Genomic DNA, 26,087 nt, shown 5'->3' with positions numbered 1-26,087 from the left:
CACTAGTCACTACTCTCCAGGATGAGGAGGAGCCATTGATGAGCACCCTTTGGGTTCGGTCAGTAAGCCAGTTACAAATCCACTGAATGGTAGCATTGTCTAGCCTGCATTTTACCAGCTTCTTTACAAGAATATCATGGGGCACCTTGTCAAAGGCCTTGCTGAAATCAAGATAGGCTACATCCACAGCGTTCCCTTCATCTACCAGGCTTGTAATTCTGTCAAAAAATGAGATCAGATTAGTCTGACATGACTTATTTTTCAGAAACCCATGCTGACTTTTAGTGATCACAGAGTTTCTTTCTAGGTGCTCACAGACTGTTTGCTTAATGATCTGCTCTAGAATCTTTCCTGGTATTGATATCAGGCTGACTGGGTGGTAATTGTTTGGGTCCTCTCTTTTCCCCTTTTTGAAAATAGGGACAACATTTGCCCTCCTCCAGTCTGCTGGAACTTTGCCTGTTCTCCAGGAATTCTCAAAGATTATTGCCAGTGGTTCTGAAATCACCTCTGCCAGTTCTTTTAATACTCTTGGATGTAGTTCATCTGGCCCATGAGACTTGAATACATCTAAAGTAGCCAAGTATTCTTGTACTACCTCCTTACTTGTTCCGGGCTGAGGTTCCCCTGCTGAATCATCTGCTCCATATTCTTCAGGTCAGGCATTGTTTTCATTGTTTTCGGGCATTTTTAATTATTTTGAGTCTTGAAAAACTCCTCTCTCCTGAGCAGTTAGTGACCATAAGTCTAATAAATAGTTGCAAATTAAGGATAATCTGAGAGTAATTATCCTGGCAAGCCCTCCCCAGGGTTGGTTGGGTGTGTGAGAGAGCTTTCACTCATGGATCGTCCAATACCTGCCTCTCACTCTGACAGAGTGTGGGAGGCAGGGGACGTTGAGTGCGTAGCACTGCACCACTCAGTAACTCTCCCATGGAATCTCCACGAGCGGAGGTTTTCCTGTTTCTTACAATGGATTTGGATTTGGGTTTAAGTAACAGGTGTGCTCTGGGCTAAGGAGATAAGGTAACCTGCCAAGGTTTCTGTCACAGTGGCCTGGGTGGGCTACTTCAGAGTAACGACTCCACACAGCTCTGCATTTTATCCTTTTATTAGTGCTGTGTATTTACAGTGCTCAAGGCAGTGTTATTTACAGAGAGTGGCACATCTTGTCCGTCTTCTTCAGTACCTCCGAATGGAGGTTGGCGAGTTTTCCTCCAGCATAAAAGCTTGGGGAGACCCAGCCTCTTCCCCCGACGTTTCTTGCGCAATTCCTGAGTCGGCGGGATCAGCCTTCCCCCTTTGCTCCCCCCTTCCTGTCCCACCTTGGGCAGTGGCTCCGCTACCTTGCCTGAGCCTCGGACACCACTTCCTGCTTCTCCACTTGAGGCGGAACTCTCCCTGCTTTCCCCATCGCTCGGGGATGGGCTGGAGCTTAAGATGGGAGGGACCTCCCGGTATCCCCTGTCCCTCACAGTTTCAATCTGGAGATGATTTTTAAATGTATTTACTTTAGTCACCAGCTGGAAATGTGTAGAGTGAACGTTGGTTTGTGTTGTTATTTTATTACACAGCATTTTTAGTTTTGCTTCAGCATCTTAAGCTTTTGAGCACGCTTTGCATTAATGATAGTTACATAATATTTTGCCAAAAAGAACGTTTTGCCAGAGTTTGGGTGGCCACCAGTCAAGGATTCTCTAGCTGTAATGCAGGGGATTGGACTCAATGGCCCTTGGGGACCTTTAAAACCCTACAGTTATATGATTCCAGCTTGTCACTTGGAGCACTTGATGCTCTGTTTCTAGTAAGGGGAGGATTGCCACTTTGCATCCATGATATGCCCTCTTGATGCTTTTAGGCAAACAGAAGTACCTCTGTGCCAGCCGAAATGACTGCAACATTGACAAGTTACAAAGGAAAAACTGCCCCTCCTGCCGCCTTCGGAGATGCTATGAGGCCGGGATGAGTCTCGAAGGTAATCCAGCTTCTGTTTACGAACCTTTGATTTTTGCAGGGCCAGGCTACTCCACTTGTGAGACCCCTCCCAGTCCCCCACCCTTATGACGAGAAGAAAATGGAAGAGTGTTATAAACAAATTGAGCGAAGCCAAGGATGATAACGGGTATTTAAAATTCTGCAATTCACAATTTCTCGTCTAAAGGACATAAGATGTTATTGTTAAATACCAAGGTGATTTTTTAAAAGGCATAAATGTTAAAATTAACACTGAAAAACTTTTGCAATAACTGAACTTTGTAAACCTTTTGTGAAATAAGCATTAGTTTTTAGGAAATGAAGTTGTAATCTTATTCTTTAAAAAAGAAACCTTGAGTTTACAAATTATATTGCCTGGGAAGTGTGACACATTTAGAATCTACTTTATGTTGTCATAAAACAGACAGTTTTAAAATACATACAGTGGTGCCTCGCAAGACGAAATAATTCATCCCGCGAGTCGCTTCGTCTTGCGATAATTTCTTCTTCTGAAGCGCGGTTTCCCACGGCAAAAAAAAGGGGGGGGGAATCGTCTTGCAAAGCGTGGCCATAGAAAACTTTAAACTTTGTCCTGCGAGTCACCAAAAACATCGCAAAACGCTTTTGTCTTGCGAGGTACCACTGTATTAAGAAGTAAACTGCAGCCATCAAATACAGTAAAGCTAAAATGTTTTCCCCTTAGCAAAATCACCCAAAACTTCATCAAAATTTGTTCATATAAGTTTGTCACTTTCAACGCGGACAACCTCTCTTGAGACACTGTGGCCCTTAATTCATTTTTAATTCTTTTGAGTCTTGAAAAACTCCTCTCTCCCAAGCAGTTAGTGGTCATAAAGCTAAGAAATAGCCACAATATTGCTTCCACATTAGGAAAGGCCATCTGAATTTTTTTCTTGTATATAATTTGATAATGAGCACTCACACCTCCCTTTGTGGGTGCCCTTTGCGGGACCACATGCAGCACCCCCAGGCCATGTGAGACCATTTGGTTGGACTGGCCCACCTCCCTGTTGTCAGCCATTGGGGGTTCCCGCCAAGCCCCTCTTAGCCTATCAGCATCATGTGGAGGCGGGGCCAGATCCATAAATGGGAGGCGGAGGTGGCAGCAAGCATGCAGTCGGCTCCGGAGCTTCAATGAGAAGGGAAGATCTGTGGGCAAATGTTTCGTGGGACAGAGCGATGAGTAGGTTGGGGCCCCATCCTCTTCTTTCCCCACATCGCCTTCTTCTCCTGGCCCTCCTGGCAAGGAGCTGCGCCGCCTTGCACAGCCACCTCCCCCCATCCCTCACTGCTCGATCCTCGCAAGCAGGGCTGGTGCATCCATTCAGGCATCCTAGGCAGCTGCCTAGGGCGCCGAAATGGAGGGGGTGCTGGCCAGCCTGCCCCCCTGCCCGCCACCCGGTACTGCCTGGGGCCGCCTCCCGCGTCTGCAGGGGGACGTAGTCGGCCCCCCAGGGGCGTCGCTAGCCTTCTGGCTGCCCGGGTTGGCAAGCCAGAAGGCACCCCGCCAGGGCGGGGCGTCCATCGCGACGCACGAGCCGCCGCTGCGAGAAGTAGGAGCACGCACTCCCCGACGGCTTAGTGGGCCTCGCTTGCGCCTGGGGTGGGGCTGGCGCGGCGCCCTCCGCCTGCGCCCCTCCGCCTGCTCCTCTCGCGCAACCTCCTGCTGCTGCTCCTGCCACCGCCGGGGTCCTGGGGGCGCCACCTGCCGCGTGGCCCCACATCGTGCGCCTCTTCCCTTAGCCGCGGCGACCGGGATGGCGGGGAGCAGCACCCCCCTCACCCCTCGCCGGTTGCCTGTGCGATAATAATCCTTTGTTGTTGTTTAGTCGTTTAGTCGTGTCCGACTCTTCGTGACCCCATGGACCATAGCACGCCAGGCACTCCTGTCTTGCACTGCCTCCCGCAGTTTCGTCAAACTCATGTTCGTAGCTTCGAGAACACTGTCCAACCATCTCGTCCTCTGTCGTCCCCTTCTCCTTGTGCCCTCCATCTTTCCCAACATCAAGGTCTTTTCCAAGGATTCTTCTCTTCTCATGAGGTGGCCAAAGTATTGGAGCCTCAGCTTCAGGATCTGTCCTTCCAGTGAGCACTCAGGGCTGATTTCCTTAAGAATGGATAGGTTTGATCTTCTAGCAGTCCATGGGACTCTCAAGAGTCTCCTCCAGCACCATAATTCAAAAGCATCAATTCTTCGGCGATCAGCCTTCTTTATGGTCCAGCTCTCACTTCCATACATCACTACTGGGAAAACCATAGCTTTAACTATACGGACCTTTGTCGGCAAGGTGATATCTCTGCTTTTTAATATGCTGTCTAGGTTTGTCATTGCTTTTCTCCCAAGAAGCAGGCGTCTTTTAATTTCGTGACTGCTGTCACCATCTGCAGTGATCAAGGAGCCCAAGAAAGTAAAATCTCTCACTGCCTCCATTTCTTCCCCTTCTATTTGCCAGGAGGTGATGGGACCAGTGGCCATGATCTTGGGTTTTTTGATGTTGAGCTTCAGACCATATTTTGCGCTCTCCTCTTTCACCCTCATTAAAAGGTTCTTTAATTCCTCCTCACTTTCTGCCATCAAGGTTGTGTCATCTGCATATCTGAGGTTGTTGATATTTCTTCCGGCAATCTTAATTCCGGCTTGGGGTTCATCTAGTCCAGCCTTTCGCATGATGAATTCTGCATATAAGTTAAATAAGCAGGGAGACAATATACAACCGTGTCGTACTCCTTTCCCAATTTTGAACCAATCAGTTGTTCCATATCCAGTTTTAACTGTAGCTTCTTGTCCCACATAGAGATTTCTCAGGAGACAGATGAGGTGATCAGGCACTCCCATTTCTTTAAGAACTTGCCATAGTTTGCTGTGGTTGACACAGTCAAAGGCTTTTGCATAGTCAATGAAGCAGAAGTAGATGTTTTTTCTGGAACTCTCTAGCTTTCTCCATAATCCAGCGCATGTTTGCTATTTGGTCTCTGGTTCCTCTGCCCCTTTGAAATCCAGCTTGCACTTCTGGGAGTTCTCGGTCCACATACTGCCTAAGCCTGCCTTGTAGAATTTTAAGCATAACCTTGCTAGCGTGTGAAATGAGCGCAATTGTGCGGTAGTTGCAGCATTCTTTGGCACTTCCCTTCTTTGGAATTGGGATGTAGACTGATCTTCTCCAATCCTCTGGCCATTGCTGAGTTTTCCAAACTTGCTGGCATATTGGGTGTAGCACCTTAACAGTATCATCTTTTAAAATTTTAAATAGTTCAGCTGGAATATCATCACTTCCACTGGCCTTGTTATTAGCAATGCTTTCTAAGGCCCATTTGACTTCACTCTCCAAGATGTCTGGCTCAAGGTCAGCAACCACACTACCTGAGGTGTACGAGACCTCCATATCTTTCTGGTATAATTCCTCTGTGTATTCTTGCCACCTCTTCTTGATGTCTTCTGCCTCTGTTAGGTCCTTACCACTTTTGTCCTTTATTATGGTAATCTTTGTACGAAATGTTCCTTTCATATCTCCAATTTTCTTGAACAGATCTCTGGTTTTCCCCATTCTATTGTTTTCCTCTATTTCTTTGGATTGCTCATTTAAGAAGACCCTCTTGTCTCTCCTTGCTATTTTTTTGAAATCTGCATTCAGTTTCCTGTATCTTTCCCTATCTCCCTTGCATTTTGCTTGCCTCCTCTCCTCCGCTATTTGTAAGGCCTCATTGGACAGCCATTTTGCTTTCTTGCATTTCCTTTTCCTTGGGATGGTTTTCGTTGCTGCCTCCTGTATAATGTTACGAGCCTCCATCCATAGTTCTTCAGGCATTCTGTCCACCAAATCTAAATCCTTAAACCTGTTCCTCACTTCCACTGTGTATTCATAAGGGATTTGATTTAGATTGTATCTTACTGGCCCAGTGGTTTTTCCTACTTTCTTCAGTTTAAGCTGGAATTTTGCTATAAGAAGCTGATGATCTGAGTTACAGTCAGCTCCAGGTCTTGTTTTTGCTGACTGTATAGAGATTCTCCATCTTTGGCTGCAGAGAAGATAATCAATCTGATTTCGATGCTGCCCATTTGGTGATATCCATGTGTAGAGTCGTCTCTTGTGTTGTTGGAAGAGAGTGTTTGTGATGACCAGCTTGTTCTCTTGACAGAACTCTATTAGCCTTTGCCCTGCTTCATTTTGAACTCCAAGGCCAAACTTGCCAGTTGTTCCTTTTATCTCTTGATTCCCTACTTTAGCATTCCAATCCCCTGTAATGAGAAGAACATCCTTCTTTGGTGTCATTTCTAGAAGGTGTTGTAGGTCTTCATAGAATTGGTCAATTTCACTTTCTTCAGCACCGGTAGTTGGTGCATAAAATGGATTACTGTGATGTTAAAAGGTCTGCCTTGGATTCGTATCGAGATCATTCTGTCATTTTTGAGATTGCATCCCATTACAGCTTTTGCCACTCTTTTGTTGACTATGAGGGCCACTCCATTTCTTCTACAGGATTCTTGCCCACAGTAGCAGATATGATAGTCACCCGAACTGAATTCACCCATTCCCTTCCATTTTAGTTCACTGATGCCCAGGATGTCAATATTTATTCTTGCCATCTCATTTTTGACCACATCCAGCTTACCTCTATCCATGGTTCTTACATTCCAGGTTCCTATGCAATATTTTTCTTTACAGCATCGGACTTTCCTTTCGCTTCCAGGCATATCCGCAACTGAGCGACCTTTCGGCTTTGGCCCAGCCGCTTCATCAGCTCTGAATCTACTTGTACTTGTCCTCCGCTCTTCCTCAGTAGCATGTTGGACGCCTTCCGACCTGAGGGGCTCATCTTCCAGCGTCATAACTTTTATATGCCTGTTGTCTTTGTCCATAGAGTTTTCTTGGCAGGGATACTGGAGTGGCTTGCCAATTCCTTCTCCAGGTGGATCACGTTTGGTCAAAACATAACTTCTCTAAGTTATTTAAGCCCCTTCGCCATGACAAGGCAGTGATCCATGAAGGGGTAATAATCCTTACGTGGGCTATTTCATGTGCAGAATTGCTGTATGAATGTTGTCACCTCAAACGAAGCACAAACCTGAAGGCTGGAGGGCAAGGACCTGTACACAGTGACTTCGTAACTGTAAAGAAATCTGGGGCGCACACAGAAGCTGGCTCGGTGGCACCGGAGGGCATGATCCCCCCCCCCCCGGGCCTGGGTCACTCTGCTCATCCTGCCATACTCCCTCCGGGCCTCGCCTCTCTCTGCCCCTCTTTCCAGCTATCGTGCACCTAGGGCGCACAAAGCCTGAGGACATGTGTCGCTGTGGCTGCAAAGCCCCGAGTGCAAACTTTCTCAATTGATTAGCTCAGCTGCACAAGCAACTCTCCCGCTGGGCTCGGCGGAGCTCGTGCTGCCTTCCAACAGTAGTTGACCTCGCTCCTCCTGCACCAGACCGCCCTGCTCCTCTCCGCCACTCGGAGTGCGCAGCCCCAGCCTCAGCAGCAGCCGGCTCCACCTGCTGCCCTCTTGCTAGTCCTGCTGGCTACAGACTCCTCGCAGAGCATAGCTGCCAAGTTTTCCCTTTTCTCGCGAGGAAGCCTATTCAGCATAATGGAAAATCCCTTTAAAAAAGGGATAACTTGGCAGCTATGTCGCAGAGTGAGTAGTACTTCGGGGGCTTTGCCTTTTCTCCCCCCCCCCCGCCCTCACTGGTGAAAGAAAACACCCTTCTTTTACCCGCCATTCCTGCAATTTCTCCTTGCAGAGAAAAAAACTTACTTTGGCTTTATCGTCTCTTTGTCTCTCCCCCCCACTCTTTAATTAGCCCCCTCCTTTAATTATCCCTCGAGGCAGGCAGAGGGATGTCAGTGGAGGAGCTAGTCTAGCCCCCTGTGAGCTGAGGGGACAGGGAAAGCCACAGCGGGATCCCCCACACAATGACAGTTTCACCGACTCCTCTGGCTGCCAAGTGTGCTGCGGGGCCATTGTTTCCAGAGCGTGCTCCCTCGGCCCCCACGCCAGCCCTGCCAAGCCAGCTGCCTCCCCCAGATGGGTCTGTTTCTACTGCTGGGGGAGGGCACCTGTTCTTGCTCATTATTCCAGTACTTGCATGTGTCTACAAGGCGGGGGGAGTCTTGGAGGGTTCAGTCCCGGTCCCTCCGCCTGCAGCTCAAGATCCAGGAGGGGAGATCAGCATAGGGGGCTTGGTTGGTTGTTTCTCCGCCCTCAGAGGCTCGGGGTAGCAGGTGCCCCAGGAAACGGTCTTCTCTGTGGCAGCCCCTAAGCTGCAGGACTCCTTCCCACTGTACAGCTTCTGGAGGATGTGAAGATGCACCTCTTTCACCCTGACCTTGGACACTTAAGGTGTATATATTTATATATCCACCGTATCTCTCTGATGGCAAGTTGTTTGAACTGTTTTCAATATTTTTAAAGTTGCAACCCTGGGACCTTGGGCTGAAGGACAGGAAGTCAATAAATACTCCTCCTCTCTCTGTCAGCTGGCAAAACCCTCCTTCCCCTGGAGACTTGCTTCTGAAGCCCAGGCCAGCTGGGTCCCTCTTTCTTGGGGAGACCTGCTCTCTTGTTTCTCAGGCTCTGCTCCTTTCTCCCTCTTTGCTGTTTCACCCCCAATTCTCAGGTTCCCCCCTTTTCCTTACCATCCTTACCTTACCAGTAAGAGCTGTTTGGCAGAGGTTGGTGGTGCATTCTCCTTCCTCGGGTGGCCTCTTGACACGGCTGCTTTAGTGGAGAGTCCTGCATTGTAGGGGGTTGGACTAGATGACCCTAGTCCAACCAGGATCCCTTCCACCTCTACTGCTCTATGATTTTTTGAATTTTTGTATCTGCACTTTTAGATCTTATTTTGATTTGTGTGGAAATTGTTTCAATTTGGTTGTGTACTTTTTGATGTGTTTTACTGATTTATAACTTTTGTAATGTTTGTGATTATGTAAATCTTGGCATGTTGTTTTAACTATGGAAAAGTGGCATACAAACATAATGAGGAAGAGGAGGAGAAACAGGCCCAAAGTCTCCCACCTGCTTTCTACTGATGGTTACCTAAAAACCCGCAGGGAGGAGGCAGACGCCGCTATCCGCCTAGGGCGCAAAAAACCCTAGCACCGGCCCTGCTTGTAAGGCACTCAGCAGTATAACCCAGCCCCTTACTCTGCCTGGGGGGGGGGCTCAGCGAGCAGGCCGGCTGTTATGTACTGAGCTGAATCCTAGAACAATAGGATTCAGAATCAGCGGGAGCTACCCAATCCAACTCCAGGTGGAAGTGAATCCGCAACCTGATTGGCCTGCTGGAGCAGCCAATCAGGCTGCAGGCAAAAGTCAATCCACAATATAATGGGCCCACAGGTGTAGCCCTGAAGTAGCCAATCACGCAAGGCCCATTGTGTAAATAATGTATATAAGCAGATGGTTTTGGGAAAAGAGCCATTCGTCTTCTCTTCTCCTCCTTGATGACTATGAGCTGAATAAAGAGCATGAAATTCACTCTTGACTCCGAGTATATTTCACTGGCGACGAAGGTGGGATCCTGCTGAGCTGACCGCCACCACGCACTGCACCGCAGCACCGCCACCTGCTGCACCGCTGCATCGCACCGTGCATCCAGGCTTCAGCTCCAGGACCCAAGGAACCCAGAATGGCAACCAACAGCAGCTTCTCGCCATTCAAACCAGCATCAGGAGACTGGGAAGGGTACGCCGCCCGTTTCAACTTCCTCCTGCAAGCGAAAGAAGTCACCAACGATGCCATGAAGAGGGCGACATTCTTCAGCGTTTGTGGAGAGGAGACGTTTGAAATCGCCCGGGCTCTCCTTGCACCTAGAGATGTCGCTACCGTCTCTTACAAAACAATAATGGAACGGCTGAAGGAGCACTTCTCACCACAGCCCTCGGTGGTAGCTTGCCGAAATGCCTTCTACGCAAAACGGCAAGCCCCGGGGGAAACCATAACTGGGTTTGTGACCTCCCTCCGCCAAGCCGCCCGGTTATGCAACTTCTCAGAGTTGGAGAACATGCTTCGTGACCGCCTCGTCGGTGGCCTGAGGGACGAGATGTTGCAACGACGCCTCTACGCCAAAAAAGACCTCACGTTCCAGATTGCTCTGGAGGAAGCCCTGGCAACCGAAGCCGCCGAGAGGTCAACGCAAGAGGCACGACCGGCCCCGCCATCCCAACCGAGGGTCTACCACGAAGACCTCACCGACGAATCCGAATCTGACAGGGAGGAAGTACACCGAGTACAGCGGCGCACTCAAGCAGCACACACACCACAGCAGCCTCGACGAGAAGGAGGGAACTGTGCAAGCTGCGGGGAGAACCACGAGAGGAGGACCTGTCGTTTCCGCAACGCAGAGTGCAGGCAGTGCAGAAAATTGGGACACATCGCCCGGGTGTGTCGGGCTCGACTCACTCGTCGACAAGCATCAGATGACCGACCCAGGAGCCCCAGGTCACACGGCACCATGCACCAAGGCAACTCGACGGAGATCACGGACTACCAGGTATTCCAGTTGCCCCATCCCAGCACAGAGAAAATTTATATAGAGGTACAGATAGAGGGAGCCCCATGCCGCATGGAGCTGGACACGGGTTCAACTCTATCCATAATCTCGGCCCGAACATTAAGGGAACTGTGCCCTAATGGGGGTCCCAAACTAAGGCCGGCCCCATTCACCCTCCGGGACTTCCAGAAACGTAAGGTCCCTACTATGGGGGTGGGGACCTTCAGGGTGCAATATCGAGGGCGAAAGCAACAATTGGACTTGCTGGTAGTTAAGGGCCCCTACGTTAGCTTACTGGGACTGGCATGGTTTGGACCTCTGGGGCTAGCCGTTACCGGGGTGAACCGCACTAGCTTACAAGTGGACGTGGACGCCATATGCAAAGAGTTTCCAGGGGTTTTCGATGGGGCATTGGGACGATATACAGGACCCCCCATTGCCCTACAGCTAGACCCCGCTGTACGACCCATCAGGCACAAGGCCCGCCGGGTCCCGTTTGCCCTGAAACCCCGCATAGACGAGGAATTGGACCGGCTCGTGGAGCAAGGAGTGCTGGAGCCGGTGCCCAACGCCCCCTGGGAAACTCCAATTGTCACACCCGTCAAGCCTAACGGTTCGGTCCGCATCTGTGCAGACTACAAATGCACCATAAACAAGGCTCTCACGGCCCATGCATACCCAGTGCCAGTGGTCAGCCATGTCCTCGCCACCCTGGCTGGGTCAAAAATCTTTGGCAAACTGGACTTGGCCCAAGCGTATCAACAGTTGCCTGTGGACGAAGCCACAGCAGAGGCTCAGACGATTGTGACGCACAGAGGGGCATTCAGAGTAAAGCGGCTGCAATTTGGCGTTAGCGTGGCACCAGGCATATTCCAGAATCTAATGGACTCTCTCCTTAAAGGGATTCCTGGTGTCACCCCCTTCTTCGATGATGTACTGATCGCCGGGCCCACACCAGAGGAATTTGAGGACCGCCTCCGCTCCGTCCTGCACCGTTTCCAGACGGCGGGCCTCAAGGTGAAGCGGGAAAAGTGTTTACTGGGAGTGCCGCAGGTGGACTTTCTGGGATTTAAGGTGGACGCAGAAGGGGTCCATCCAACCGGTGACAAGGTACGGGCCATTTGTGAGGCCCCAGCGCCCAAGAGCAAGCCCGAACTTCAGTCATTCTTGGGACTATTGAACTTTTACCATGCCTTCCTTCCCCATAAGGCAGCGGTAGCGGAGCCCCTACACAGACTCCTAGATAAAAGGGCCCCTTGGGTGTGGGGCCAGCGACAAAGGGCCGCATTCCAGGCAGTCAAGGACTTGCTCGTCTCGAACTCGGTCTTGGCACACTTCGACGAGAGGCTGCCAGTGGTGCTGGCATGCGACGCCTCTCCCTATGGCATCGGCGCTGTCCTGGGACACCAACTCCCGGATGGAAGAGAGGTGCCGGTGGCATACTTCTCCCAGACGCTTGCTGCAGCCGAACGAAACTACTCACAGATTGACAAGGAGGGTCTGGCAATCGTGAAGGGCGTAAAAAAATTCCATGATTTCTTGTACGGGCGGCCCTTTACCATAGTGACTGACCACAAGCCGTTGCTTGGCCTGTTTGCCCCTGAGAAGCAGACCCCCCAAGTGTTGTCTCCACGTGTCCTCAGGTGGTCAATTTTCCTTGCCGGCTACCAGTATGCACTAATCCACCGCCCTGGGAAGGCGATGGGCCACGCAGACGCCCTCAGCAGGCTACCACTACCAGAAACAGGCCCCGACCCAGCGCCTGCGCAAGAGGTTATGACCCTGGAGCTGCTTCCCGACCGACCCATTCAGGCACAAGAAGTTGCGCACCATTCCACAAAAGATAGGGTCATCTCCCGGGTCCTGGACTGGGTGTGGCGAGGATGGCCCAGCAGCAGCCCCGGGCCAGAATTCGCTGGCTACACAAACCGCAAACATGAACTGTCGGCCCACAAGGGGTGCCTGTTATGGGGAAGCAGGGTTGTTGTTCCCCAGCCCCTCCGCAAAAGGGTCCTCACAGCCCTACACGAGACACACCCAGGGGTAGTGAGGATGAAGGCCCTTGCCAGGAGTTATGTGTGGTGGCCGGGGATTGACAGAGAGATAGAGGCCTGGGTCCAACACTGCCAGACCTGCCAAGAATCCCGCCCGGATCCCCCAAGGGCCCCAGTCCAGCCCTGGGAGTCCGCCCGACATCCATGGTCACGCTTGCACGTGGACTTCGCTGGCCCCTTCCAGGGAAAAACATTCTTCATAGTGGTGGATTCCTACACCAAATGGCTGGAGGTCGCACTGGTACCATCCACTTCTACGGCGGCAGCCATCCGGGTACTACGTAAGCTGTTTGCGACCCACGGGCTCCCTGACACCCTCGTCTCGGACAATGGAACCGCATTCACGTCAGAGGAGTTCCAGACCTTCACAGCGCAGAACGCCATCCGCCACATCCGCTCAGCACCATTCCACCCTGCCACCAATGGCCAAGCGGAGCGCATGGTGCGGACCACCAAGGACAGCCTCCGCCGCATGACACAAGGGGACTGGGAATACCGCCTTGCCGCATTTCTTCTAGCACAGCACAGCACCCCAAGCACAACGACGGGCCGGAGCCCAGCTGAATTACTAATGGGCCGGCGCCTTGCAACTAGACTGGACCGACTTCACCCCGACAGAGCTCAGGATGAGGTAGTGGTGGGGAAAGGCAGGAACCCCTGGACATTTGTGGCCCAGGACCCAGTGTATGCAAAGAATTTTGGGGCAGGCCCAGCATGGGTACCCGCCACAGTCACCAAGGTGACCGGTCCCGTGTCGTACGAGGTACTAACGGAAGGGGGGCAATGTTGGCGCCGCCACTGCGACCAGATACGGCGACGATTCCCAGGAGGAACCCGGGAGGAGAGCGGGACAGAGGGGTCCCAAGGGGACAGCAGGGCAGTGAGGCCTGTAGAGCGAGAGGGGTGGACAGGGGAAGCAGAAGCAGTAGGCACAGAGGGGCGCCCCGAGGCTGGAAGGACACCGGAACCAGAGCTACAACCTAGTGGTTCAATGGCGCCAGACCAGACAGCCCCGGCACAGCCAGCAGCCTCGGAACACGAGCCAGAACCAGAACCCCTGACCAAGGAACACCCCAGGCCACAACGCACACGGAGGCGGCCAGCAGACCTTGGGGACTACGAATGCAACTTCCCGGGCAGGACTGGAACTTAGAGGGGAGGGGTGTTATGTACTGAGCTGAATCCTAGAACAATAGGATTCAGAATCAGCGGGAGCTACCCAATCCAACTCCAGGTAGAAGTGAATCCGCAACCTGATTGGCCTGCTGGAGCAGCCAATCAGGCTGCAGGCAAAAGTCAATCCACAATATAATGGGCCCACAGGTGTAGCCCTGAAGTAGCCAATCACGCAAGGCCCATTGTGTAAATAATGTATATAAGCAGATGGTTTTGGGAAAAGAGCCATTCGTCTTCTCTTCTCCTCCTTGATGACTATGAGCTGAATAAAGAGCATGAAATTCACTCTTGACTCCGAGTATATTTCACCGGCCACCATTGACCTGCGATCCCGGCGGTGGTTGGGCAGCTGGGGGGGCTCACCGGCTTACGTGGCCTCCCTTTCTCCCTCGCCTTCTTACCTGGCTTGCGGGGGGGGGGGAGGCCTCGGTGGGCAGCCCAGCCACCATTTTTCTACGTCCCCGGCGGCAGTTGTATATAATTTGATAAAGGTCTGTATGAGACAGAGAGGGCTCTGCTGTAAGCCTATGGCTTTGTTGTTAAAGACCGGCAAGGCTGAACCTGGCTGTAAATGCCAACTATACCAGTTGAACTCAGCAGAGTAGCGCAGGCACAGCGGAAACTTCTTGGTTGCAAGATGAAGGCAAGTTGCAGGAACACAGGAACTCACTGCCACTAGTACTGTGTAACTATATACAGCTTTATTTACAAGAACAAAACAACAAACAGTACATAGATCAGTACTTGCGTGACGAGGATGCCCGAAATCCCCCCCAAATAACTCACACCAGGACACTTAATTTTGCTTTGGGTTTTTGGCATTATTTTGGCCAAAACTTTATTTAATTACAATTATTTAGTTGAGTGTTGGCTTAGGCTTTTGGTTAAACCATCTGACCCCCGCTTTGGGACAGGACCAATTTCCATCTGCCCGTAGGGGCAGGACCATTTCCATCTGACCACTTGGGTCAGGACCATCACCATCTGTCCAATTTGGACAGGACCAGCTCCGACTTCCCCACGCGTAAAGGGAAGTCAAGTAAACACCCAATGGGAGAGGAGGTAGCTGTGCCCAGACATTCCCCCCTCTTGTCCATGAGTGTTCCCCAAGGCTCAGTCTCTGTAAAGAGGCCTCCCAGCCCCGCCATTTGACGGGGATGTAAGGACGAGAGACAAATCCCCAGGATTCCTTTAACGGAATACTTCTATATGGAGCAATGTTAAGAAGAGGGTCGACATGTAGATGCCACACCCCTCCTCCAACAAATTAATTAACCAAAAGCCTAACCGCCAATCAAGCTGCCGCAGCTTGCCACCAACACTCAGCATCCTAACCACCTTTTTAAACTCCAAGGAACAGCCCCCAACCAGAGATCATTCCCTGCAGGGGACAAATGAACCCCGTCATCACGGAACAGGTGAGTGGCTTTAAAAGAAAGGGCAGGATGAAAGATCAAAGCCCCCCCGAGCTCCACCATCCGCTTAGACATTGCGCTATTCACCCTCTTCCTAGCCCACTCAGTAGCAACAGGAGAGGTGCTGCCCCGCCATTCCCGCCTCTGCAACAATTGGGACCAAAAAAGGGCAGCAATCCATACGTGTCCTACAATCCATACGTGCACCTCCGCAAGTCCTGGAGAAAACAGCAAGGACAAATTGACAAAATTAGCGACGTTTCCTGACATATTTCTTGTATGCATCAGACTTCCATCTACCTAAATCCTTGATCCTATTGACAGAGAGCCCCCAATGTGCAGCTGTGGTAGCTGCCCCAATACGGAACGAATGAGGAGCGTAATCAGCAGCCACACAACTGCAGGCCGCTATCACCTTCCTCATTACCCTGGTGAACTGCTGTCTAGTCAAAGGAGCTCCATCCATATGAATAAAAAGAGGGCCATCCCCAGCAGGCCTATCAGCCAAATACTTGGAGACATCCTTGACAGGACAAGGACCTTTCTGCCCTGTGGCCGGCAGACGCATAACAGAGCCCTTGCCGGCCTGATCAGTCTTGGAGCTCCTAATGGTAAGCAGCAGTTCAGCAGGTGACAGACGCACATCCTGAAATAGCAAACCCCTGGACACTCCCTGACCTAACTTCTCAAGGACCAGCTCTCCAATCCGTAAGGCTCCAAAAAAGGCAATTGAGAACGCAGCCGAAAAAGGCGCGCCTCGTATTTCGACCAGCATACAGGTCTTAACTGCTGTCGCATCCTGCTCAGGAGATCAAAAGTGATCGGATCCCTAATGGGGCCGCGAGGGGGACATAATCTACCCCAACCCTCCAATCCTTTTCGAACAACAAACTTAACGCAGGGATCTCTATTAAAGAATAACTTCCCAAAAAATGAGATGGGAGCGGACTGAAGATTAATGGTCTTGGCCGCCCTTCCCAAATGAAAAAGGTGTGCCAGATATTGAAGCACCTGAGAAGAGGAAGGGCGCACCGTTCCTCCCACCGAGCATGACTGAAAATGAAAATTTTAAAAATCAGACCACGCTTTCTGATACGCCCGTAAAGTAGAGAGGGAAACAGAAGCTGCTACTCCCTGCAAAACTAGCAGCTGCCAAGATTCCATAGACGATCCGGGAAAAATTCTGGCTGTGGCTGGGCGTCTGGAACCAGAGACCTGAACCGCTCCATCTGAAAACGGGACAGAGCATCAGCTACAACATTAGGCCCCGGCCTCTCCTCACCAACAGGCCCAAAATGGAGGCGCAAGATAAAGCAGGCCACCAGTGAAAGGCAGGAGCAGGCAGCAAGGCCCCTAAGCAGGGCAGGACCCCTCTCAACGTGCCCAAGGGCCTGAGGAGGAAGCCAGGACGACCAAAATTGAGGCCCCGGCCTCTCCTCACCAACAGGCCCAAAATGGAGGCCCAAGCAGCGCAAGATAAAGCAGGCCACCAGGGGAAGGCAGGAGCAGGCAGCAAGGCCCCGGAGCAGGGCAGGCCCCCTCTCAACGTGCCCAAGGGCCTGAGGAGGAAGCCAGGACAACCAAAAATCGAGGCCCCGGCCTCTCCTCACCAACAGGCCCAAAATGGAGGCCCAAGCAGCGCAAGATAAAGCAGGCCACCAGTGGAAGGCAGGAGCAGGCAGCAAGGCCCCGGAGCAGGGCAGGCCCCCTCTCAACGTGCCCAAGGGCCTGAGGAGGAAGCCGGGACGACCAAAAATCAAGGCCCCGGCCTCTCCTCACCAACAGGCCCAAAATGGAGGCGCAAGATAAAGCAGGCCACCAGTGGAAGGCAGGAGCAGGCAGCAAGGCCCCTAAGCAGGGCAGGCCCCCTCTCAACGTGCCCAAGGGCCTGAGGAGGAAGCCGGGACGACCAAAAATCAAGGCCCCGGCTGCTCCTCACCAACAGGCCCAAAATGGAGGCCCAAGCAGCACAAGCAACTGGTACTACGGAGGGGGGAATGGAAGAAAATAACCCCCCCCCCAGCACCGCCCAGCCCAGCCCAGGCTGTGAAGGTAAAAAATAAAGGGTTTGGCTTGGGGTTTGGGAAAGGGGGGGGGGAAAATCAAGGGTAAAGTAAGGATCAAAGGGAGGGTGGGGGAAGGAACAATCAATTATACAAGGGATAAAAGCAATTAAAGACTCAGCAAGGAAAGCAAGCGGAGTCCAAGCCAAAAGGCTTAAGGATACAACTGTTGTAAACCAAAAAATGGCTTATCTTCTGAGTTAGCCAATAAAACTCAGAGTCAAGAGGAGTTAGGAGTCCATTTTGTTTATTGCAACGCAATAAGGTTACAGTAGAAACTTTTCGCAATACTGCAACCCCGCCCAAAGGTCGGGCAGGAATTTATAACATTTCACACAAAGGATTTTGATTTAACCAATCACATAAAGCATTACATCATTTAATATTTTAATATTCATCATTATCTCATTTCATATTTAATACGTATGTCATTACCTAATCTAATATGCATGCGCAATAAGCATTGCTAACTAGGCCAAGGATTGCTAGCTAGGCCTTTGATTCTCAATAAGATGTTGTGAGATTGTGAGATAGTATGCGTGTTGGGAACCTGTGTTACGTGTACTATATAACAATTTGTGTTCTAGTTTATGAATTGCTTCTTTGTGATTTGCGTTTTAGCTGACCATCTGTTCTGGTAAAAGAACGACATCTTGCTAGATCATCAGTTTCTTAAAGCAACAAGTTCCCATAATTCACTATTATAAGCATATTCTAGGATTTATAGGGATTTACATTATCACCTTAAATTGGGGCCCTTTGGGCCCCTGCTACATTACCACAATCCGGCTCTGCTCATAACAGGGTATGCTGAAATGCCCCCATTGGAGCAACTGGGCATCTCTCTGGGCATCTCTCTGGGGCTTCTTTTGTCTGGTTCCTGTTCTCTCACTCTTTTAGCAGAGCTTCATTCAGCAGGAGAGATTGTGAAAATGTTCTGTTCTGTTTGGCAGGTTTCCAATAGAGAGAGATCCAGCCACACATACCTGGGTGGAAAGCCAGTGGAGTGCAGTTTCAGACTAGGACCTGGGGGAGACCCATAGCTGCCAAGTTATCCCTTTTTTAAAGGGATTTTCCCTTTTGCTGAATAGGCTTTCTCGCGAGAAAAGGGAAAACTTGGCTGCTATGGGGAGACCAAGGTTCAAATCCCCCCCCCATTGGGTGTGGCCTTGGGCCAGGCACAGCCTCTCAGCCTAACCTGCCTAGCAGGGGGAGAACTGGGTTTGCCACCCAGAGCTCCCTGGAAGAAAAAGTGGCAGTGCTTTCTTTCTGGGGTACATAGTGTCAGCACCTCCCCCCCCCCCAATGTTAAAAGTGTGGCGCTTAATATAACAACTTCATAGTGAGTTCTGGCACCTGCACCTTTTTTCTAAAACCAAAACAATAGAACACTGAGAGGTGGGAATGAAATGCAATAGATTAATCAATACTTTTTTTTAAAAAAAATGTTTTTTTATTAAAGATTGGGGGAAAACAAAGAAGAAGCAATGCACAACAGTTAACATCAAATATGAAGTGTTTTCAACCATAAAAACTAGAAAAGAAAATTAAGAGTGGTCATTCTCCGCCTATCAGCTTTGTAGACAAAGCAAAACCGTTGCCCTGTTGTAACTTCTCTTAACATAGAATTGTAGAGTTGGAAGGGACCACCACACGGCTTGAACCCAACATGCGGCTTGAACCCATGACCCTGAGATTAAGAGTCTTATGTTCTACTGTAAGGTCACCAGAAATTGGAGGATGGGTGGCGGCTAACAGATTGAGGTTGAATCCTGACAAGACAGAAGTACTGTTTGTGGGGGACAGGAGGCATTAGTGGGGGGGACAACTCCCTGGTCCTGAATGGGGTAAGTGTGCCTCTGAAGGACAGGACGCGCAGCCTGGGAGTCATTTTGGACTCACAGCTGTCCATGGAGGTGCAGGTCAATTTTGTGATTTATCCCCCAAATCCTGATTCTCATTTAATTACCAAATCAGTAACAAGCTCTGGAGGCTTGGTGACATGCTGATTTGCAATGTTACTTATCTCATTAAACATTTCTTCCCCAAAATTTACCACAATTGAGCATGCCCACTACAAGTGCCTATAGTTCCTCCTGCCCCCCCCCTCACCGGGACATAGGTGAAGTATGTTTATGCATATAGGAAAATTTACCTGGGGTTATGCACCATTTCTGCATTATCTTCGGTATTGTTTCCTTGATGCTGACTGAGATGGTTTTATAGGGATCCTTGTTGTTTTAAATTACTTTTAATATTGTTTTTAATGCTGTTACCCACACTGGGACCTTAGCATGAAAGGTGAGTAATAAACAACAACAACAACAACAATTTGTTTATACCCCGCCCTCTCCAGTCAAAACCGGGCTCAGGGTGGCTCACACCAATAAAATTACAATAAAACATAAAAAACAATTAATTAAAATACAGATTAAAATACAGTATTAAAATTTAAAATGCAGCCTTAATTTAAGTAGTCCATAAATCCAAGCCATGAGGGAGGAAAACACAGGGGTCAGACTAAGTCCAACTCAAAGGCCAGGCGGAACAGCTCTGTCTTGCAGGCCCTGCGGAAAGATGACAGATCCCGCAGGGCCCTGGTCTCCTGTGAAAGAGCGTTCCACCAAGTTGGGGCCAATACTGAAAAGGCCCTGGCCCTAGTAGAGGCCAATCTAGCCACCTTATGGCTCAGGATCTCTAGAATATTGTTGTTTGTGGACCTTAAGGTCCTCCGCGGGGCATACCAGGAGAGGCACTCCCGTAGGTACGAGGGTCCCAAGCTGCATAAATTGATAATCATCACCATTATTTATTCTGTATTCCCAGCAGGGTATTCCAGTGGCGTAGCATGAGGGGGCGCAGGGGTAGCTGCCCCAGGCCCAAAATTGTTAGGTGCGCAAATGTTGAACACCTGGTGCTGCCTCAATATGGCTTCACGCTTCTGCTGCTGGACTCCGTTGAAAATGGCTTCTCCGTGCGAACCAGGAAGTGACCTCTCCAGACACTGGAACTACTCTTCTTTTCTTATCTCTGTGGCTGTGAGCTCCAGGGTGACGCAGATGCCATTAGGCAGTTGAATCACATGCATACTCCATCTGTTTCCCTCCCTTCTCCCCTTCCATGCAGCCCCAGGCACTGATAACCCATGCTACACCACTGGGGTATTATTGGAACATCTAATTTGAGATGTTCCAATTGGCTAAAGTCAGTAGGTAATACCAGTAGCTGTCACGGCTAAAAGAAATTCAACCATACGGTGGCTAAGAAGCCCAAAGTCCAGCAGAAGCTGGGAGGTTGGCTTATCTAATGGTGTATCTACACAACAATTTCAGTGATCGCAAGAAAATCCTGCCCATGCCATCTCTTGGCCTGTTGGCTGTGCATTCAGTGAATCCTTAGAAGCTCCCAGAATGCAGCCATCACACCACTGCCCCTGTTGCTGCTTGAGTAGGTGTTGTGGCTTGCCAACACCCACATTCATAGAATCATAGAATTGTAGAGTTGTAAGGTGTGGTAAATGGTTAAATCCAAAAATGATATGAGACAAGGCTGAGTTCCACAAAGACCAACCCCGGGCGGAGCTCGGGGGTCTCTATTTATTAGCAGCAGCTTTGACAGGTAAACATTAACTCACGATGTAACTTCCAGCCAATCACAGAGCAAACCTCATGCATAAACATGTACAGGTACAGGTCACTTCCTGCCAACACCCAAAACTTTCCGCCATAGAGGAAGTGGTGGACTGCACATCCTTCACATCTTGTACCTGTCACATGTCCCTCTCATCAAACATCCCCCTCCTCTCAGTCTTGTGATTGCCAGTATTTTTCCAAGCACACTACCTGTTTCCATTGTGTCCTCCTCACCCCAGTTTGACCCATCCAGGTCTTTCCCTGTGAAGCCTGTTCAAACCAGTTCAATCCCAACCTCTCCAGATGCATCCAGCCTCTCCTAGCACAGCTGACCCATATCTTCACCCCCTGACCTGTCACTGTACTGGTTTGCCAGTATTACTCTAGCTAATCCTAAAGGATTGGCGGGTATGCCACGCCATGTTTCTAAATCAACCCCACAGTAAGGCACCTCCAAGGACCACCTAGTCCGCCCCCTGCAATGCAGGAATCACAGCTAAGTGGCAATTCAGCACACTGCAGCAGCAGGTTCTCATCAGCTGCCTGCTGTTAAGTGGGAGCCACCACCACCAACTTCTTATTTCTACATCAATTGCTGTGTGCTGGTTGCTGACCTGAATGGGGGTCTCAGTTGACCCGCAGAGTGAAGTTTTCTGACTAAACTTATTTACACAGCACATAGTTGAACTGTGGAACTTGCTCCCACAGGAGGCTGTGATAAGGTGGATTTAATGGAGGAGGAGAGGGCTATGAATGGCTACTAGCCAAGGTGGGTGTGCTTTGCCTTCAGGGTCAGAGACAGCAATGCTTCTGAACACCATTTGCTGGAAGCTGCAGGGAGGGAAGGTGCTCTTGGGCTCAGAAGCTGCTTGTGGGTTTCCGACTGGGGCCTCTGAATGGCCACTGAAGAGTGGATGCAGGACAAGATTGGCAGAAAGATTCTTCTGACATTCTTATGCAACCTCCAGGTCCAGAAGCAGTATATCTAGATTCCTTGGTTCTTTGGGGTATTTGGCCATTGTGACAACAGGATTCTGGACTAGATTGGTCACTGGCCTGATCCAACCAGGCTCTTCTTCTGTTAAAGCCCTAAACGGTCTCGGTCCAGTATACCTGAAGGAGCGTCTCCAACTCCATCGCTCTGCTTGGACACTGAGGTCCAGTGCTGAGGGCCTACTGGCGGTTCCCTCGCTGCGAGAAGCCAAGTTTCAGGGAACCAGGCAGAGGGCCTTCTTGGTAGTGGCACCCGCCCTGTGGAATGCCCTCCCACCAGATGTCAAAGAGAAAAACAATTACCAGACGTTTAGAGGACATCTGAAGGCAGCCCTGTTTAGGGAAGCTTTTAATCTTTAAGAAATTAGTGTATTTTAATATTTCTGTTGGAAGCCACCCAGAGTGGCTGGGGAAACCCAGCCAGACGGGCGGGGTATAAATAATAAATAATAAATTTATTATTATTATTATTATTATTATTATTATTATTATTATTATTCTCAGTGCTTTTCTTCTTGTTACCTGCTGCAGGCCGCAAGTTTAAAAAGCTGGGAAACCAGAAGATACAAAAAGAAGGGGAAGCAGCCGGCCCCTCCACCCGTAAAGAGGAGCAAGCTCCGAAGATGACCATGACATGCACTGAGAGCCTGGAGCGCCAGCCCATCTTCCTCAATGTCCTGAAGGCTATTGAGCCAGGGGTGGTGTGTGCTGGCCATGACAACAACCAGCCTGATGCCTTTGCTGTCCTCTTGACCGGCTTGAATGAATCAGGCGAGAGACAGCTGGTGGATGTCTTGAAATGGGCCAAGGCCTTGCCAGGTAAGGAGCAGCTCTTGCACTCTCCCCTTCTCTCACATGCATCTATTCCTTATCTGAAGATCAGGCATCACAGAATACAGGGCAAAAGCCCCATCTCCCTTCTTGTTATGGCGCTTCTTTGGGTTGGGTCTCTCCTAGTATGACAAGGTGACCGTCAGTGTATTTATACTGCATCAACTATGTGCCTCGTTCTGCTGACTTGCATAACTCTCACCCAGAGAAATTTGGGTTTGTCCAGCGTCTTCAATGCAAAGTCCTTCCTGCTGGGCTCTCTTATTTATGGCTTACAAATGGGACAGGTTTTGTTCAGAACAACAATGTTGACTACTGTTGATTATTCAGAATAAGTAAAAAGGTAAAGGAACCCCTGACCATTAAGTCCAGTTACAGATGACTCTGGGGTTGCGGCGCTCATCTCGCTTTACTGGCCGAGGGAACTGGTGTTTGTCCACAGACAGTTTTTCCAGGTTATGTGGCCAGTATTACTAAGCTGCTTCTGGTAAACGAGAGCAGACCACGGAAATGCCGTTTACCTTCCCGCCGGAGCGGTACCTATTTATATACCGTACTAGCACTTTGATGTGCTTTCAAACTGCTAGGTTGGCAGGAGCTGGGACCAAACAACAGGAGCTCACCCCATTGTGGGGATTCGAACTGCCGACCTTCTGATCGGCAAGCCCTAGGCTCTGTGGTTTAGACCACAGCACTACCTGTGTCCCTCAGAATAAGTAGGTGGCAAACATTTTCATAGCATACAATTTGCACCTCTTTTATGATCTGCATTCCATTATTGGCAATGTCTTTCATTATCTGCAGTCATATTGACTGTCAGGAAGATAGCAGAATGCAAAAATCACATATATTAAGAAATACATCAGTAAGAGAGAGAGAGAGAGAGAGAGAGAGAGAGAGAAAATGCTCCCAGATACTCAGGGAAGCTTTCCTGAGCTTTTTAGATAGAGTGGGAGAACAACATTTAATAAGAATTCAGAAATCAAACAATCTAGAAATCTATTCCCACTTCCCAGAATCTATTCCTTGGATCGAGAACCAATTATGTCCCAGGCTTGTCTGAGAGTAGATGACATTTTTGCCTCTCTGTCTACCTGTCTTGGTTTGCTTGCTGGAGTCCCTTGGTGCTTGACTTGCAGGCACTTTTCACCAGCACTTCTGCTCTCTGCCTCGGACACACTTTGTGAGTTGCCTCCTGGGCTCCTTTTGGGGGGACTTGCACAAAGAACTCAAGTGTCCAGAGATGCCACACCTTTCTGCCATCCTTTGCTCAAGTTCAGTGGGCTGGGTGTGGTTGTGTTCTTATCGTATGTCTGTAAGAATGTAGGGAGAAGGTTCACTGACGTGCTCATGCATCTGTTTCCTTTCCTGGGCAGCAATAGATTGCTGGGAGACATGGGTTGACTACGATGGCAGCTAACATTACATGGAAGCAAGGCTGAGTTTGTCTTCAAGTGTACATTTGACAGCGGGAGCCGGTGCAGTGTACTGGTTAGAGTGCTTGACTAGGTACTAGTTACAGGTAGGTAGCCGTGTTGGTCTGAGTCGAAGCAAAATAAAAAAATTCCTTCAGTAGCACCTTAAAGACCAACTAAGTTTATATTTTGGTATGAGCTTTCGTGTGCATGCACACTTCTTCAGATACACTAGAAACAGAAGTGTCAGACCCTATATATATACAGAGGGTGGTGGGCAAGGGCGTACCCACCATGCGGCAAGTTAGGGCAGCTGCCCTACTCTAGAAGCAGGGCTGGTGGGCAGAGGCGGAGCACAGCCCGGCGGAGCGCGAGTTCGCCATTCCCGCCGCACCGCGCCGCACCCTCCCTCCAGCTCCCCGGCGCGCCCTCTGGCAAGGCCAAGCGCGGCGGGGAACCAAGGAGCGCGGCGCGGCGGGCGGGAACGCCGAACTCGCGCTGGGCTGGGCTCCGCCTCCGCCTACCAGCCCTGCTGCTAGGGAGGGGCACAGCCCGGCGGAGCGCCGTTCCCGCCCACTTTGTGGCCCCTCCCCTTCCGTGCCTTGGCCCCTCCCCTTGCCCCCCCCTAGTTTTGATCCTGGGTACGCCCATGGTGGTGGGGGTGGGTGGGAATGGGAGATGGGCTGATGGGAGTGGTAAACCTGTAGATGGGTGTTAATGGCTGCTGATGGCTGCAATTAGTCCTGGGCTGAGGTGCTAAAGAAAGCTTGATCATGCATAATGAGATAAGAATCCGATATCTCTATTCATCCCAGGTGCTTCCATGGTTTTAAGCTTGGTAATGATTTCCAATTCAGCAACTTCCCTTTCCAGTCCATAAATAAGAGAGCCCAGCAGAAAGGGAAGTTGCTGAATTGGAAATCATTACCAAGCTTAAAACCATGGAAGCACCTGGGATGAATAGAGATATCGGATTCTTATCTCATTATGCATGATCAAGCTTTCTTTAGCACCTCAGCCCAGGACTAATTGCAGCCATCAGCAGCCATTAACACCCATCTACAGGTTTACCACTCCCATCAGCCCATCTCCCATTCCCACCCACCCCCACCACCCTCTGTATATATATAGGGTCTGACACTTCTGTTTCTAGTGTATCTGAAGAAGTGTGCATGCACACGAAAGCTCATACCAAAATATAAACTTACCGTAGTTGGTCTTTAAGGTGCTACTGAAGGAATTTTTTTATTTGACTAGGTACTGGGAGAGACCAAGGTTCGAAAATCAGTTGGCTTCTGTATGTGCCCTGGGGGAGGGCACCCTCTTGTCCTTTGTCTTAGGCAGCAAAATGTATTGAGCAAGTCCTGATGAACTACAGCCAATGATGGCTCCCTGGTGAGACAATGTGCGTGACAAACAGGTTTGAATTCACACATTGTATGATCAGGTGCTCTGCCTCAAGGCTTCCTTGGCAACGAGAGATTACTGGGCCTTTTGTAATTTCTAGTTTGTTTTGCAAATCTCCAAATAGAGTGTTGGATGTGCTCCACCCAGGCAACAGATCTGTACCCTCACATCAGATCGCCAGGGACAGATGCAGACACAGCGGCCCAGCAGCGAACTCTCAACTATCTCTCCCCCCTCTCCTTTTCTCTCAGTCCTCTTGTCAGTCCCCATACTTTCTTTCACCCTTTCACAAATATGTAAGTAACCCTAGAGCAGGCATTCCCAAACTCGACCCTCCAGATGTTTTGGGACTACAACTCCCATCATCCCTAGCTAACAGGACCAGTGGTCAGGGATGATGGGATTGTAGTCCCAAAACATCTGGAGGGCCGGGTTTGGGGATGCCTGCCTAGTGGATCTAAGACCCACCTAGTCCAGCATCCTGTGGCCCACCAGGTGCCTGTAGGAAACCCACAAGCAGGATTCAGTCATAAGAGCCATCTCTCCCCCTACGGTGTCCAGCAGCTGGCATTCAGAAGGATTACTCCTTTGGGCAGCAGAGCAGAGGCAGAGCAAAAC

General features: G+C 50.2%; 1 protein-coding gene across 1 annotated transcript in view; it reads left to right on the top strand.

Moving 5' to 3' along the window:
* LOC148684174 (androgen receptor-like) overlaps positions 1–26,087 on the top strand; it is a 118,163-nt gene that overhangs the window by 69,639 nt on the left and 22,437 nt on the right. Inside the window, exons 3-4 of the mRNA XM_088655989.1 lie at positions 1,859–1,975; positions 22,348–22,635. Coding sequence (XP_088512115.1) covers positions 1,859–1,975; positions 22,348–22,635 — 405 coding nt within the window. The remainder of the gene's footprint in view (positions 1–1,858; positions 1,976–22,347; positions 22,636–26,087) is intronic.

Source organism: Zootoca vivipara, chromosome 12 (genome assembly GCF_965207765.1).
Source record: "Zootoca vivipara chromosome 12, rZooViv2.hap1.1, whole genome shotgun sequence".
In the NCBI taxonomy this organism is placed as follows: domain Eukaryota; kingdom Metazoa; phylum Chordata; class Lepidosauria; order Squamata; family Lacertidae; genus Zootoca; species Zootoca vivipara.
Note: the sequence above shows the minus strand (reverse complement) of the source record. Positions and strands in the feature narration are given on the sequence as shown.